The 15435-nt window shown below is 51.6% G+C and overlaps 1 protein-coding gene across 1 annotated transcript; it reads right to left on the bottom strand.

Moving 5' to 3' along the window:
- Positions 1-1569: 1569 nt before the first annotated feature.
- Positions 1570-10376, bottom strand: MIOX (myo-inositol oxygenase). The gene is made up of 10 exons (XM_056845851.1): positions 10331-10376; positions 9453-9533; positions 8275-8355; positions 6969-7131; positions 6142-6209; positions 5288-5397; positions 4370-4437; positions 3849-3898; positions 3005-3117; positions 1570-1678 (listed from the first exon to the last, which is right to left on the bottom strand). Exons 1-10 carry the CDS (start codon positions 10346-10348, stop codon positions 1570-1572), a joined length of 861 nt encoding a protein of 286 aa, XP_056701829.1. The 5' UTR covers positions 10349-10376.
- Positions 10377-15435: the final 5059 nt, after the last annotated feature.

Here is a 15435-nt window from a genome sequence, read left to right on the forward strand (position 1 = left end):
TATTATGTCGCTGGTCTCCGTAGCCAGCGTGGTGTAGTGGTTAAGAGCAGTGGTTTGAAGCTGTGGACTCTGATCTGGAGAACTGAGTTTGATTCCCCACTCCTCCACATGAGCGGCGGACGCTAATCTGGAGAACCGGGTTGGTTTCCCCACTCCTCCACAAGAAGCCAGGTGGGTGACCTTGGGCTAGTCACAGCTCTTTCAGCCCCACCTACCTTTGTTGTGGGGAGGGGGAGGGAAGGTGATTGTAAGCCGGTTTGATTCTCTGTTAAGTGGTAGAGAAAGTTGGCATATAGAAAACAACTCTTCTAGTGCGTAACAAGACTCCCTTGGGGAAGGGTGTACACTAGGGTTGCCAACCTCCAAGATGAGGCTGGTAATCTCCTGCTATTACAACTGATCTCCAGCCGATAGAGATCAGTTCCCCTGGAGAAAAATGGCCACTTTGCCAATTGGATTCTATGGTATTGAAGTCCCTCCTCGGGTTCTGCCCCAAAAACCTCCCGCTGGTGGTGAAGAGGGACCTGGTAACCCTAGTGCACACAAGTATACTCTGCTAAGCTCCCTCCCCAAACCCCACTGTCCTAAGGGTCCATCCCCCAAATCTCCAGGAGCTTTCCGACCCAGGCAATCCTGTGTAACCCAACAGCAGAACCCTTTCTATGCCAACTGTGGTTGGGCGTGGGGTGGGGGGTGTCAGCAGGAGCAACGCCTACCGAGGTCCCAATGTTTCCACTGGCCAGCCCTAGTGGGGTGCTCTGGAAGAATATTTCTACCGTGTGGATTTCCTGGGGGTGGGGGACGAGAAAATACCTATCCTCAACTTTGACTTCTTCAAACGTGGATTCTAATTTGGAGAATTGGGTTCAATTCCCCACTCCTACACATGAGCAGCAGACTCTTAATATTGAGAACAATATTGAGGCAGCAGGTATCTGGAATGTGGACACACTGTGGTGGGTGTGGTGGTGCCACTGTGGTGTGGTGGTTAAGAGCAGTAGTTCGGAGTGGCGGACTCTGATCTGGAGAGCCGGGTTTGATCCCCCCACTCCTCCACATGAAGCTTGCTGGGTGACCTTGGGCTAGTCACCTCTCTCTCCTAACTCTCAGTCCCACCTACCTCACAGGGTTTCTGTTGTGGGGAGGGAAAGGTGATTGTAAGCCAGTTTGATTCTCCTTAAAAGATAGGCTTAAAAGATAGGGAAAATCAGCATATAAAAACCAACTCTTCTTGCTGTGCGCTCTAGTGGGGGGGGAAGAGGTTTTGTTTTGGGGGGATCCTTCCTGCAGATCAGCATAGCAATGGAGAATATAATTCACATTTGCAACGCTTGAGTTGTAAGATTTTATTTAATTTTAGGCTCCCAGGCCTATGGGGCAGGGTTAAATTCCTAGGAATCGATTTGGCGTGCAACTCTTAGCATGAGCGCAGTGCATTGGTCCTGGGAGGGAGAAGGCAGCACAGGCCCCAGCCTTGCCCCGAACAGTTGTCCTTTGGGAGAGGCATGACTTAAGTTCCAGCCAAAGGGAGCAGCAGAGAGGCCGGCTATTGGGATGAAACTGTTGGCATCACCACTGCAGCGTTCCTGGGCAATATTTGTCTACAAGGCTTTGGTAGTAAGTCTTCAGTTCCTGAGGGTCGGGCAGATCTTCGCTCTTGGTGTAGAGGTCAAACTTGCTGCGAGGAGGGAACGGAGAGAGGTGGGGTTAACTCTCTGACATCCTCACAGGCTGCAACCCGTTGGACAATAGGCCGACCCCTCATTTTACCCCCAGGCTTCACAGTAGTTTTGGCTCCCTTCTGTCAGGTCTTTCACATCACCCACTTGCCTAGTCCCTGTAACTGGAGATGCCGGGGATTGAACCCAGAACACACGGAGCTGCCTTCTACTGAACCAGACCTCCCTTGGTCCATCAAAGTCAGACTTGTCTACTCAGAAGGGCCACGGCTCTCCAGGGTCTCAGGCAGAAAAGGGTCTTTCACATCACCTACTTGTCCCTTTAGCTGGAGATGCCGGGGATTGAACCTGGGACCTTCTGCATGCCAAGCCACTGAGCTCATCTACCACTGAGCTACAGCCCTCCCCACCACCCACAGGTTGGCTGTGACTTGACGGCACTTTACGCACCCACACAATGTTTGGGAGTGGCCAAGGCTCAGAGGTAGAGGATCTGCTTAGTATGCAGAAGGTCCCAGGACTTAAGAGCCCCCAACACCTCAAGTTAAAAAGATAAGGTAGTAGGTGATGGGAAAGACCTCAGCCTGAGACCCTGTATAAGGCAACTTTGTAAGTGTGCACACACATGAATCAAACCCTTGGTCCATCAAGGTCAGCCATGACTACTCAGAGTGGCAGCGGCTCTCCAGAGTCTCAGGTAGAGGTCTTTCACATCACCGACTGCCTGATCTTTTATAACTTTTATCTGGAGATGCCAGGGATTGAAACGGGGGACCTTCTGCATGCCAAGCAGATGCTTTGCCACTGAGCAAAGTGCATTGCAAGATGGTGGTGTAAGTGTTGCCATACAGGGGAGATGATCGTGTGGACCCTGGAACCTTGTTTTGATTCCAGCTGTGATGGTGCCCAAGTGCTGAAATGGATATTCCAGCCACATTTGGAGACATGGTCTGCATAGGGTTGCCAAGGTCCCTCTTCACCACCGGCGGGAAGTTTTTGGGGGGGAGCCTGAGGAGGGTGGGGTTTGGGAGGGGAGGGACTTCAATGCCATAGAGTCCAATTGCCAAAGTGGCCATTCTCTCCAGGTGAACAGATCTGTCACCTAGAGATCAGTTGTAATAGTGAGAGATCTCCAGCCACCACCTGGAGGTTGGCAACCCTAGCTTCGGGCCATCTCCCTGTATTCAAATGCCTTCTTCAGAGAGTAGCCAAGATGTGTGGGGGCTGCATCTCTCCTCTAGCTCTGGCCCAGGGGGCTTTCCTGCTTTCCCCCCCCCAGCACCCCTCCCTGCTTCCTCCACGATGCCCACTCTTGGGGCACTTACTTGAACTCTTTCACCCAGGGCAGCATGCGCAGGTCTCCTTCGTTGCACAGGTGCATGTAGTCCCCTCCCGTGTGCCAGGGGTAGAAGGAGTGGAAGCGGATCATGTAGAAAGCCTGCCAGGGCACAGATCGGCGTGTTCGTGAGACAGCCGGCCAGCCATGGCACGCTCCATGGGCTATTGCAGCTGGGCGGGTAGCCTGAGCGCTCTCCTGTCTGGATCCAGTTTCTTATACATGAATATACATGAAGCTGCCATATACTGAATCAGACCCTTGATCCAGCAAAGTCATTATTGTCTACTCAGACCAGCAGCAGTTCTCCAGGGCTGTCCACAGTCTCAGACATGGGTCTCTCACATCACCTACTTGCCTAGTCCTTTTAACTGGAGATGCCGGAGATTGAACCTGGGACTTTCTGCATGCCGAACAGAGAGGCTCTACCACTGAGCCACAGCCCCTCCCCATTTCTTTCCAGTTGAGTTACCCTACCTCACTACCGTCTTTGATGTCACGCCAACCACAGCCTTTATTTTATAGGGTTGCTGGCTCTCGGTTGGGTAATACCTGGAGATTTTAAGGAGGAACCTGAGGAGCTCAGAGTTTGGGGAAGGGGAGGGACGCCAATGGGGTATAATGCCATGGCGCCCACCTTCCAAAGTGGCCATTTTCTCCAGGGGAACTGATCTCTGTCGCCTACAGATCAGTTGTAATAGCAGGAGATCTCCAGCTACCACCTGGAGGTTGGCAACCCTATTCGTTTTAGCATGCGCTCACATGTATCCCCCTGTTCTGAATTCTGGAGCATGGGTGTACACACCTCAGCCACAGCTTCCTTCTTCACTTACCTCCTGTGGCAGAGCAAAGTTGTTCCGCTTCATAACTTTGTACATATATTCTGGAAAGGAGAGGGAGAGACAGAGAGCCTGGAGCTGGAGGGTCCTGGCTGTCAGGTCAGCTCCTAAGTCTTAGTCATTGATATTAAGCCTCTTCCCCCCTCCCCTGATAAGACTCATTTAAGAGCCGGTGTGGTGTAGTGTTTAGGAATGGTAGACTCTAATCTGGAGAACCGAGTTTGATTCCCCACTCCTCCCCATGAGCGGCGGACTCCAGTCCTGCCGGGTGACCTTGGGCTAGTCACCGTTCTCTCCAAACTCAGCCCCACCTACCTCCCCAGGTGACTGTTGTGGGGAAGGGAAGCCGCTTTGAGACGCCTTAAAGGTAGAGAAAAGCGGGGTATAAAAACCAACTTTTCTTCTTCTTCTTCTGGACCCTTGTTGCATAAACGGGTCTGATTGTCCAAACTGGGGGTTGGGATGGGGTCAGGCCTCACCTGGAGGTTGGCAGCTCTAAACCCAGAAGCTCTTACCATCATGACCCCAGGACATAAGGACGTTCTCCAAGCCACAGTTAGGCTGGTAAATCCCATACCTGGAGCTGAGCAGGCGACAGAGGAAGAGAGAGAGAACGTTTCAGGGCGTGTACAGTACTAGTTCTTTCCTTAACTCCTTTTCTCACATGTGGTCTGGGGTCTTTGAGCTGTAGGTGTAGGAGAAGCCCCTGTGCTCCTTGGTTTGCTTTGCTCTCCCGGAGAAGGCAATAAGATCGAGTGGATTATCATGGGAAGCAGGAACGGTGTCTGGAAGTGGGACGTGCAACTTTGATGCAGGTCTTTCATGGCTGGTGACGCTACCCATCTGAAGGACTGTCTTCTCCCATGTGTGTTCCTGCCCTCCTAACTGCCCCAGCTTGTCTCATGGGCACATGAGAGAGGGCCTTTTCGGTGGCAGCCCCGTGATTAGGGAACAACCTCCCCGGGAAGGTACACCCAGGAACCTCACTTTCGATCTGCAGGAGGCAGCTGAAGACAGTTTTGTTCAGGACTGCAGTTGACAAATTTAGTTTTTACTTTTTAGCAGGTTTTTTTTTTAGACATTTTGAATGGTGGTATTTTGTGCATTTTGTAATCATTTTTAAACATTTATATTGTAAGCCGCTTTGAGTTCTGAAAGGTAGAAAGGCAGCTAATAAATGTTTTAAATAAATGATAAATCAATAAGTAGCCCTTTTGGAGGAAAGGTTGGTGGGTTCATTGGAAAGAATAGCGATGAGGTTGACCTCATCTGCTCAGAAGTTGACCTTCCGGCTTCAAAGCTAGAGCTAAGGTCTGGGACTCAGAGAGAGTAGGGGTCAGGCTGCTGGGGGCTTCTGCTCCCTAAGTAAAAACAGAACACCCCCCCCCCCACAAATGGTGACACCCCCATCTTCCTACGAAACAAATGCTTACTTGTACTTCGGGTTCTTCATGTCAGGATTGTCATGGAAGGTGGAGTCCCTTAAGACGACAGAGCTCTCCACTTGGCATCCCACTGGGAACGTATCCCCCACTACGGCCCACTGTAGGGGAGAAGAAGGCAGGATAGAGAAGTTACTTGACTGGACGGAAACCAGGGGACCCTCCTTCTGAGGTTGCCAGCTCCGGGTTGGGAAACTCCTGGAGATATTTGGGGTGGAGCCTGGGGAGGGCAAGCTTTGGGGAGGAGAGAGACCTCAGTGGGCTACAATGCCATAGAGTCCACCCGCCAAAGCAGCCATTCCCTCCAGGGCAATTGACCTCTGTCATCTGCAGATCAGTTGTTATCCCAGGAGAGCTCCATGCCACACCAGGAAGCTGGCAACCCTAACTCCTTCTGTTTGCTGATGTATGCACTACTTAAAACTGCATGTGTTTCTGTTAGCAGGTAGAAAGGAGCTACACCTGAGCAGGTGGTCATTCTCCAGGAGAGGTGAAGACTTGAGGACCGTGGCTGAACAGTCTCAAAGAAAACCTTATGGGGTGAGGTCCCCCTATAGATATTCTATAGGTAGGCCATTATCTGTTGAGTGTAGGGTTGCCAACCTCCAGGTACTAGCTGGAGACAGTTCACCTGGAGAAAATGGCCGCTTTGGCAATTGGACTCTATGGCATTGAAGCCCCTCCCCAAAACCCCACCCTCCTCAGGCTCTGCCCCAAAAACCTCCCACCGGTGGTGAAGAGGGAGCTAGCAACCTTAGTTCAGTGCCTGGGCATGAGGTATGGGATCCCCAGAGGGTGACTTTGCCCATCTTGGCAAAGATGGGGCAAATCAACCAGCTCCTCACTTGTGGTTCGCCAAGCAGCGCCAAGATCTTCCCCATGTCATGAAGAAGTCCGACCAGGTGGAACCAATCTACAGCAAGGACAGAGAGAGGGAGACAGAGAGAGCACATATCTTAGGTTCAGAGATTATTCTGGGGCAAATTGCATCCCACCCCAGCGTAATGCATCGACTGGGTGTCAGTTCTGCAGCAGACGTATTTCTGCAAGTCTGGTGGGCACCTGACTGGGAGGAGAGACACAGAACTTTGCACGCAGAAAGTCCCTGGTTCAATCCCCAGCGTCTTCCATTCAAAAGCTCTCAGGCTAGGAAATAATTTTCTCTACCTGTGACCTTGGAGAGTCACTGGCCATTAGAACTAACAAGGCAGGTGTAGGCAGATGAACACTTGGACACATGAAGCTGCCTCACACTCAATCAGAACCTTGGTCCATCAAGGTCAGTATTCTCATCTCAGATGGGCAGCAGTTCTCCAGGGTTTTATGTAGAGGTCTTTCCCATCACCTGCTGCCTGATCCTTTTAACTGGAGATGCCGGGGATTGAGCCTGGGACCTTCTGCATGCCAAGCAGATGCTCTGCTACTGAGCCACAGCCCTTGCCTTATGGCCCGACTCTGTAGGTCAATGGTCTGACTCCGTAGCAAGCGTCTCCTTCTACATCTGCACCTCCTGCCTTTCAGAAATTGCCTGTGATGATGGCAGGAGAACAGGTTCCGTTCGTCTTGCTTCTCTAAGAGCAGTTCCTCAGAGGTAACCTCCTGCATCCATATCCCAAAGGGGCTTCCTGCTTTCACACTTTGGGGAAAGGGGGTATCACCCCCCCAGCCCCACCTTTGTCCGGGTGGGCCTTCCGGATGCCCTCAGCCGTCTGGTAGGCGTGGTAGGAGTTGGGGAAGTCAACGTCTGGGTCTGACTCATCCACCACTGTGTCCAGAAGATCCAGGGTCTCCATGATGGTCATCTGACGGAGGCTACAATCTCCATACTCCTCATTCTAGAAAGAGGGGACTGTGAGGACACTGGGAATGAGCAGGAGGCATCAAAACTCCACTCTGCTGGACGTCACTCGTTCCGAAATACAGCCCTAGGGCTGGGCCGGGTACCCAAAGAGAAAGGGCCCCCGATGTGTCAAAGTGCAAATGAGCTAAGGGGCAATCCTTCCAGGTATAAACGGGAGGGGGCTGAATGTATTATTTATTTATTTCATTTATGCCCTGCCTTTGGATTCAGCATGGTGTAGTGGTTAAGAGTGGCAGACTCTAATCTGGAGAACCAGGTTCAATTCCCCACTCCTCCACATAAGCGGTGGACTCCAGTCTGGAGCACTAAGTTTAATTTCCCACTCCTCCACATGCTGCCTACTGGATTACCTTGGGCTAATCACAGTTCTCTCAGAACTCTCTCAGCCCTACCTACCCCACAAGGTGTCTGTTGTGTGGAGAGAAAGGGAAGGTGATTATAAGCCAGTTTGAGACTCCCTTAAATGGTAGAGAAAGTCGGCCTATAAAAACCAATTCTTCTTCTTCTTTCTCCCAAATGGTGACCAAAAGCAGTTTACATTGTTCTCCTGTCCTCCATGTCGTCCTCCCCGCAACCTTGTGAGGTAGGTCAGGCTGAGAGAGAGTGACTGGCCCAAGGTCACCCTGCAAGCTTCCATGGCAGAGTGGGGATTCGAACCCGAGTCTCCCAGGACCTAGTCCCAACACTTTGACCACTACACCACACTGAGAATTGCAAAGGTCCAGTGGTTAGCAATTGCATCAGATCATTTATTTTTCTGACTGCCGTCACCCCTCCAACTACTTCGGGTCTTTGTTTGGATTATGCCTGCCGTTTTCCAACCATCAACGGCCGCCTCGCTCTCCACCTGCATTTCCCCCCGCGTTTTGCCTGCGTTTTCAACTTCAAGATAAAACAGGTCTCTGAAAACATCGGCAAAACGCAGGGGGACAGCAAGGGGACCTCTGATGGCTGGAAATGGCAGGCATAATCACAACAAAGACCCGAAGTAGTAGTTGGAGGGGTGACGGCGAGGGAAACGGCCATGCATAAAAAGCCAGAGAGGATGAGATGGGCTATTCCCGGTGCTGAAGACCCCCTCGGTAGGGGAAAGACAGCTCATTTTCAATTAACCTACCTTCTTCTTCACAAATTCCACCGTCTGGTTCGTGTGCATAAGCAGATAGGTGTTGAACACCCGCTCCATCAGCGGCCCCTCCTGAAAAGAGAGAACACCCCCCTCAGAGGGATTTTCCTTGGACTCTGCTGTGTACGTAAACAGGTGTTGTGGGCCAGATCCTTTGCTGGCCACGTGCCATCCTTGACCTTTCTAGCAGCTTAGGACCAAACTAGACAGTGCAATCTACACCCCTCATACGTGCTCAGGGAGCTAACGTTCCCAAGCGCTGTGGGGCTTAATTCTGTTTGGGACCACAGCACAATTTCCCAAGCTGAAACGGCTGTGTATGTGTGGGGGGTTGCTTGCCCCGCTTTCGGGTTCCACGTGTCCTGACTGCAGAGGACCCCGAATCCAAGCTGACCCCTCTCCTAGCTGCAAGGAGTGGTGGGAGCTGGAGCACAGATATCCCAAAAATCTTGCTGGTCCCTCAGGAGCGACTGCACTCGAACCTAGCTCTTCTACTGCAGACCAACACGGCTACCCTCTGAAACTATCTTCATGAGGTCTAGAGACATGTTTTACATCGTAAGTAAAAACCGTGACACCGTTTATGCTTGGTAATTAGCAGCGTCTTCCAGGCTGAAGCGCTCCGCATATATATATATTTGTTCTTCATGCTGAACTGTCATTGCAGAAATCACTGTGAAGCCGGTGCATACCTGCTTCGCATTTCTTAAGAGCCCCTTTAAGGCCACCTTTTTTATTTGCTCTGTCCCCACCTCGAAGCATCCGCTCAAGGAAGCATGATGAATCACAGCCGCAGGTTAGCTATGCAAACGACCATTAGTAATGGCTATGCAAACGAAGGAACAAAGGAGCAGGTGAGCAGGGGGGTTGAATTTGTTTGACTTTCTCCTCTTGCATCGGGACCCTGAATAGGCATTTTAAAGGTCGGATTTAAAAAAGGAGCTTTGAGTGAGCATCAAGATCGACCCTGCATAAATGGCCCTACCTGTTCTTCTCTCATAAGCTCATACAGGCCTGGGTGGGGAACGGCATCTCCGCAGGACACGGGCGCCGTTTTCCAGCACCCGCGATGAGGAATCCAAGGCAATGTATACATTCGACAGAGGCCAGAGAAAAAACCCCGGAAGCCTCTCCATGGCCAGGGCAGCCCTGGTGCTGTCGGCTCTCACCTTGAAATTGCGGAACTCCACCTTCAGCTTCCCGTTCTGCAAATTGATATCTGGCCGGTAGATCTCAGAGGGGTCACATCCCTGAGAAGAGAGGAGCTGTGACTGGGGGGGGGGAGGCATAGCGGAGCAAGGGGTGCCCCCCTGGATGGAAAGAGGGACGGATGAGGATCTATCCTCCAAAGCAGACATTTCCTCCCGGGAAATTGACCTCTGTAGCTTGGAGACCAGTTGTAATTCCAGGAGATCTCCCCCTGGGAGGCTGGCAACACTAGGTCTTTCTGGCGACTGTGGGCCCAGGGTTGCCAACCTCCAGGTGGTGGCTGGAGATCTCCTGCTATTACAGTTCCCCTGGAGCAAATGGCTACTTTGGCCATTGGACTCTATGGCATTGAAGTCCCTCCCCTCTCCCACCCTCCTCAGGCTTTGCCCCAAAAACCTCCCACCAGTGGCAAAGGGCGAAAATGCATGGTCGCTTTAGCCTCCTTTATTCCCTGTTTCAGCCAGGATTCAGCCAGGATCGAATGCATGCGTTTTGCCAACCGAGCGTTCAATCCTGGCTGAATCCTGGCTGAAACAGGGAATAAGGGAGGCTAAAGCGACCATGCATTTTTGCCCAAAGAGGGACCTGGCAACCCTACTGATCTCCAGGCAACAGATATTAGTTAACCTGGAGAAAATGGCCGCTTCGGCAATTGGACTCTATGGCATTGAAGCCCCTCCCCCATCCAAAATCTGCCCTCCTCAGGCTCCACCCCCAAAATCTCCAGGTATTTCCCAACCCGGAGCTGGCAACCTTGGACCCCAGTCCATTTCTTCCATTGATGTTCTGGGCCGAGGGTTTCGCCTCGCTGGAGGGGTTTCGCTTGCTAGTCACTCACCATGTTCACGACCTTCATCCTTGCAGCTGTGGGAAGGCCGGGGACCGAGAGCAAATGCCTCTGAGGAAGCCCCTTCCCCGGGCATTTATAGCTCTGGATCTTATGCAAGCCTCAGCTAAGCTGCTCCAGAAGCGGGGGCCAGAAGTCACTGGTTAACCTACCAGGGGCCAAACTCCTGTTTCCACCGGGCATCTAAGCAAACCATTAATGTTTGGGGCTTGGAGGCTCTCGCAAGGAAGAGGAAACTCCTGCATCTTCAGGGAAACATTTTGCCCCTCTCACTTTTCTGCACAAACAAGTTCCTCTTGTCTCCTGATGAGGACAGAGGTGGATGCTGCTCGGTCAGCTGCCTTGGAGACCATGATGTGCCGAAGGGCGGTGGTGTGTGTCAGGGCAAACGGGCAGCTAGTATGGGGCAGAGGTGAAGAGGGACCCGGTAACCCTACATTTCCACCTGGGGAACTGATCTCTGTAGTCTGGAGAGCAGTTGGCATTCTGGCCTCTTTTCATGCCGTTTCTCCCTCCCTACCTTTCTGCTGACCCGGGGGGAGGGTGGTCTCCTTCTGGGTGAGTCACACAGCCCTGTTTCTTTCTCTGAAGCCCACAACAGAGATGGATGATTGGGGAAGGGCCGTGGCTCAGTGGCAGAGCATCTGCTTGGCATGCAGAAGGTCCCCAGTTCATTCTCCAGCATCTCCAGTTAAAAGGGTCCTTTATTCATGGGTACTTGGACTCATGTTCACCCCCGTACTGACTCGGTTGTTCCTTGGAGTTATGCATGAGTTTTCTGTCTCTCGGAGATGACCTTGCGCCCAGCCCTTGCAAATCCCAGGTCTTCCCGTTTCTGTTAAAACCTGATTCGTCAATCTCTCCCGGGTCAAATCATCCTCCTCTCCATGCATAAGCCAAAGTGTGGGACAGGGATGCTGTGTGGGGTGGGGGGGACGGACGTTTTTCTTAAAGTAAGCACTACAGCCAATTACAAAGCAGTGTTTCAAGGAGCGGGGACTCAAATGCTTCCTGATTTTTGTCTCCCACCTGGAGTTCTTTCTGAGTAGATTTGTCACAATAAAATAGGTTTTAAAATGACACTTGAGTTCCCCCCCCCCAGTCTGTTCCTTTAAAAGACCTCCTTCGTGAAATGCTTTTTAACATGGCACTTGGGTTTCTGCAGGAGGGGGGAAGAGGGGAACTGGATGTTTTTCTCACAGCAAGCACTACAGCTAGTTACGAAGCAGCGTTTTCAAGGGGCGGGGACTCACGCTTCCTGACTTGAGCATGGTGATTGTGCTGGTGCATAGCTTTTTTACAGAAAGTGTGGGATGAGCGAGCGTCAAACCCCAGATAAAACTCCCATGCATAAACGACCAAGGCCAGGTAGTCGGTGATGCAAAAGAACTTTCTCCACCTGAGACCCCGGAGAGCAGCTGCCAGTCCGAGTAGACAAGACTGACTTTGATGGCCCGAGGGTCTGATTTAATATAATGCGGCTTCACTTTTTGTGGGAGTTGTTGTTGTCTGCAGCATCTGCCTAAAGGAAGTTCGCTTCACGCATCTCAGGCCGTGAGCTCTGACTCATGGAAACGTCTGCTGGAAGACGTTTTGTTAATCTTTAAAGTGCCGCTGTTCCCGCTGCACTCTGGCTTTATTTCGCCTTCTCTGGGCCCAGAGGCAGAGACCTCAAAGGGGGAGGGACTGTGGACCCCGTTCACTTTTCTCTCTTTGCAGTTCAATCTCTCCCCCCTTCTTTGGTGTGTTCAGGGATTCCACAATCCAGCCCTTCTCCACGGATGACCTCCTGCCCTAAAGAGCAAGGTGTTCTCTGCTGAGGTTGGCTTGGTCCTGTTTTACTGTCTTCCGCTCCCCTTCCCTCCCCGTGCATGCAGAAGCATCTTGAGCATCGGAGTCGCCTCCTCCTTCCATTTGGCACGAAACCCACCGACCTGATGCCATATGTTTCGGTGTGACGCTCAGAGAAAGGGGAGGACGTTCAGCGCCGGCCAGGATCAGGACATGAGTTTTGTCCTGCATGCCAGCCCATGAACCGGACTGTTTTTAAAATGCTGGATGCTCCAGGCACACAATGCAGGTCACTGTTTCGTCCAACTTGGCCGTGGGTGAAGCCTCCCTTTTCCTCCCCCTCCCCCAGATTTGAACAGTAAACTCCTTGGGAAAGGGGTATCTTTTCTATGTAAAACAACTAGACGCGAGTCCAGTAGCACCTCAGAGACCAACAAAGTTTTCAGGGTATCAGTCTCGGAGAGTCAAAGCTCCCTCCTGGACTTGAATCCAGCGGTTCTACTAGGTCATTTATGAATGGGAGTTTGACCTGAGGTTCATTGCTCGCTGGACCCACACTTTCCTGTTGGGAATCTATGCAACAGCAGACTCCAAGCTTAGATCAGGAAGCATTTGAGTCCCTACCCCTTGACATGCTGCTTTGTAAATGGCTGGAGTGCCTACTGTGAGAGAAAAGTGTCGTCGTCGTCCCCGAAACCTAATTGCCGCATTTAAAAAAATGGAGCTCTATATAAGGAATGGGGTGGGGGAGGAGAACCCAAGCCTTGTTTATAAAATCCTTTCTTCTGCTCAGAAAGAACTCCAAGGAAGCAGGAAGCATTTTAATGCCTGCCCTTTGACACACTGCTTTGTAATTGGCTGTGGTGCTTTCGGTGAGAGAAACGTCCTTCCCTCAAGCTTCCGTATCCCGCGCTTTGCCTTATGCACGGGGATTTCACCCAGGCTGAGCTCATGGGAAATGGAAGAATCGGGTTAATAGAGTAACAGGAAATGTTGGGATTTGTGAGGGTTGGCAGCGAGGTCATCTCTAATGGACGGAAAACTCATGCAGAACTAATGGATGGAAAACTCATGCAGAACTCCAAGGAACAACCGAGACAGACTGGGGGAGGGGTAGCGAATGTGAGTGAAAATACCCGTGCATAAATGACCAATGAAGAAGAAGAAGAGTTGGTTTTATATGCCAACTATCTCTTCCATTTAAGGAAGATTCAAACTGGTTTACAATCCCCTCCCCCTCCCCACAACAGACACCCTGTGAGGTAGGTGGAGCTGAGAGAGCTGTGACTAGCCCAAGGTCACCCAGCTGGCTTCGTGTGGAGGAGTGGAGAAACCAATCCGATTCACCAGATTAGTGTCTGCCACTCATGTGGAGGAGTGGGGGAATCAAACCTGGTTCTCCAGATTAGAGACCACTGCTCCAAACCAATGCTCTTAACCACCACACCACATTGGCTCTCAGTGACCAACATGGCTACCCTCTAAAAGTCTTTTCTATATAAGGCACTTTCCCCATAAATGATAGCACACCACTGCCTGCCCTGGCAGCCCTTGACAACTGGGATGTGTGAGTGTGTGTGCATGCAAGTATCGCCTATTCCCCCCCTTGACCACAATGCCAGCCCACCACGCACCCCTTTCCCAGTCTGCCTGCCATCTACACTGGCTTTGGCAGCAGGGGCCACAATGATCCCGCATGCCGAAGACACCAGTTTCTCTTCAGGATCAAGGTCCATGAAAACTGGATCTGGGCATCTGCAGCCACAGAGGGCTGAGTGGCTGGTTATTCCTTTGATTCTTATCATGGAATCCTAGAGTTGGAAGGGGACACCAGGGTCGTCTAGTCCAACCACCTGCACTATGCAGGAATTTAACAACTACCTCCCCCACACACCATCAGTGACCCCTACTCCATGCTCAGAAGATGGCAACAAAAACCCTCCAGGATCCCTGGCCAATCTGGCCTGAAAGAAAATTGCTTCCTGACCCTAAAGTGGTGATCGGTATTACCCTAGGCATGTAAGAAAGGGCCATGCGATCCAAACACTGACACAACCCTCCCTGTCCTCCTTCTCATGATCTGCCTAAGGTCATAGAATCAGCATTGCTGACAGATGGCCATCTAGCCTCTGCTTCAAAACCTCCAGGGAAGGAGAGCTCACCACCTCCTGAGGAAGCCTGTTCCACTGAGGAACCGCTCTATCAGAACGTTCTTCCTAATGTTTAGCTGGCAACTCTTTGGATTTAATTTCAACCTGTTGGTTCTGGTCCGGCCTTCTAGTCTGACCCTATCTTGCCGTTTCTCCACTTAGCTCAAGGTGGCTCCCATGCCCCTCCTCTCCTCTGTACGACCCAGCGAGGTAGGTTCAGCTGAGACTGACCTGAAGTCATTCAGCGAGCTTCATGATCCTGGGCCTCCCGGGGTCCTTGTCTGACACTCTGACCGCCACACCACATTGGCTAGCGCTGGTGTAGTCATGAACGTACCCCCCCTCCAATCCTTACAGCAACATTGCAAGACTTCTAAAATGGATTTTACTTTTTTTTTTATTAAAAAAGGCAAGAAATGAACGTTTAAATACAAGCGATGCTTTGGAAAAGAAATTTAACAGAAGGAGTGAAGTTTGGAGAAAGGGACAAGAAGACTGAGGTCAGAATTGACCCTGGGACCAGTGGCCTGTAGATCTATCCTGCAAAGCAGAAGGGAGGAAGCCAGACTGGCCCTGCAAGAGCAACACACCCTCGAGCGGCTGCTGTTTGCGTGTCACAACTGGACGCAGCCCCAATCCGCTGCTCTTGGGACGTGCCAGGTGTGTGAAAACTCCATCCCACTAATGCACATGTCCAGTCTGTGGCAAGACTTTGCCCATTAATGATGTAATGTAAGGTAAGGGGAAGAACAAGACCCTGTTGACGGCTGGCTCTGGCTGGCATCAGCAGAGGACATGGTTGTCTTTGGGGCAAGAGAGAGCATGCTCTGGGGAGGTGGAGGCCAAAGGGGCCCAGCCCCAAGGTGACCCTTCTTGGCACTTCCAGTCTCCAACTGAACTGCTTTCTGATAGGGGTACTGTGAGAAAGAGCAATTCCACCCTGGGTCTGAGGAGGAGGAGGAGAAGGAGAAAAAGAGCTGGTTTTTATATGCCGACTTTCTCTCCCACTTAAGGAAGAATCAAACTGACTTACAATCGCCTTCCCTTCCCCTCCCCTCAAGAGACACCCTGTGAGGTAGGTGGGGCTGAGAGAGCTCTGAGAGAACTGTGACTAGCCCAACGTCACCCAGCTGCCTTCATGTGCAGGACTGGGGA

This window comes from Euleptes europaea, chromosome 3, assembly GCF_029931775.1.
Source record: "Euleptes europaea isolate rEulEur1 chromosome 3, rEulEur1.hap1, whole genome shotgun sequence".
NCBI lineage: Eukaryota > Metazoa > Chordata > Lepidosauria > Squamata > Sphaerodactylidae > Euleptes > Euleptes europaea.

Coding starts and splice junctions, on each gene's coding strand:
- MIOX (XM_056845851.1), bottom strand. Junction 5,398..6,141: donor CGCTGCTTGGCGAACCACAA/GTGAGGAGCTGG, acceptor TCTCCCCTACAG/TGGGCCGTAGTGGGGGATAC. Junction 3,118..3,848: donor ACTTTGCTCTGCCACAGGAG/GTAAGTGAAGAA, acceptor GTGCCCTGGCAG/GCTTTCTACATGATCCGCTT.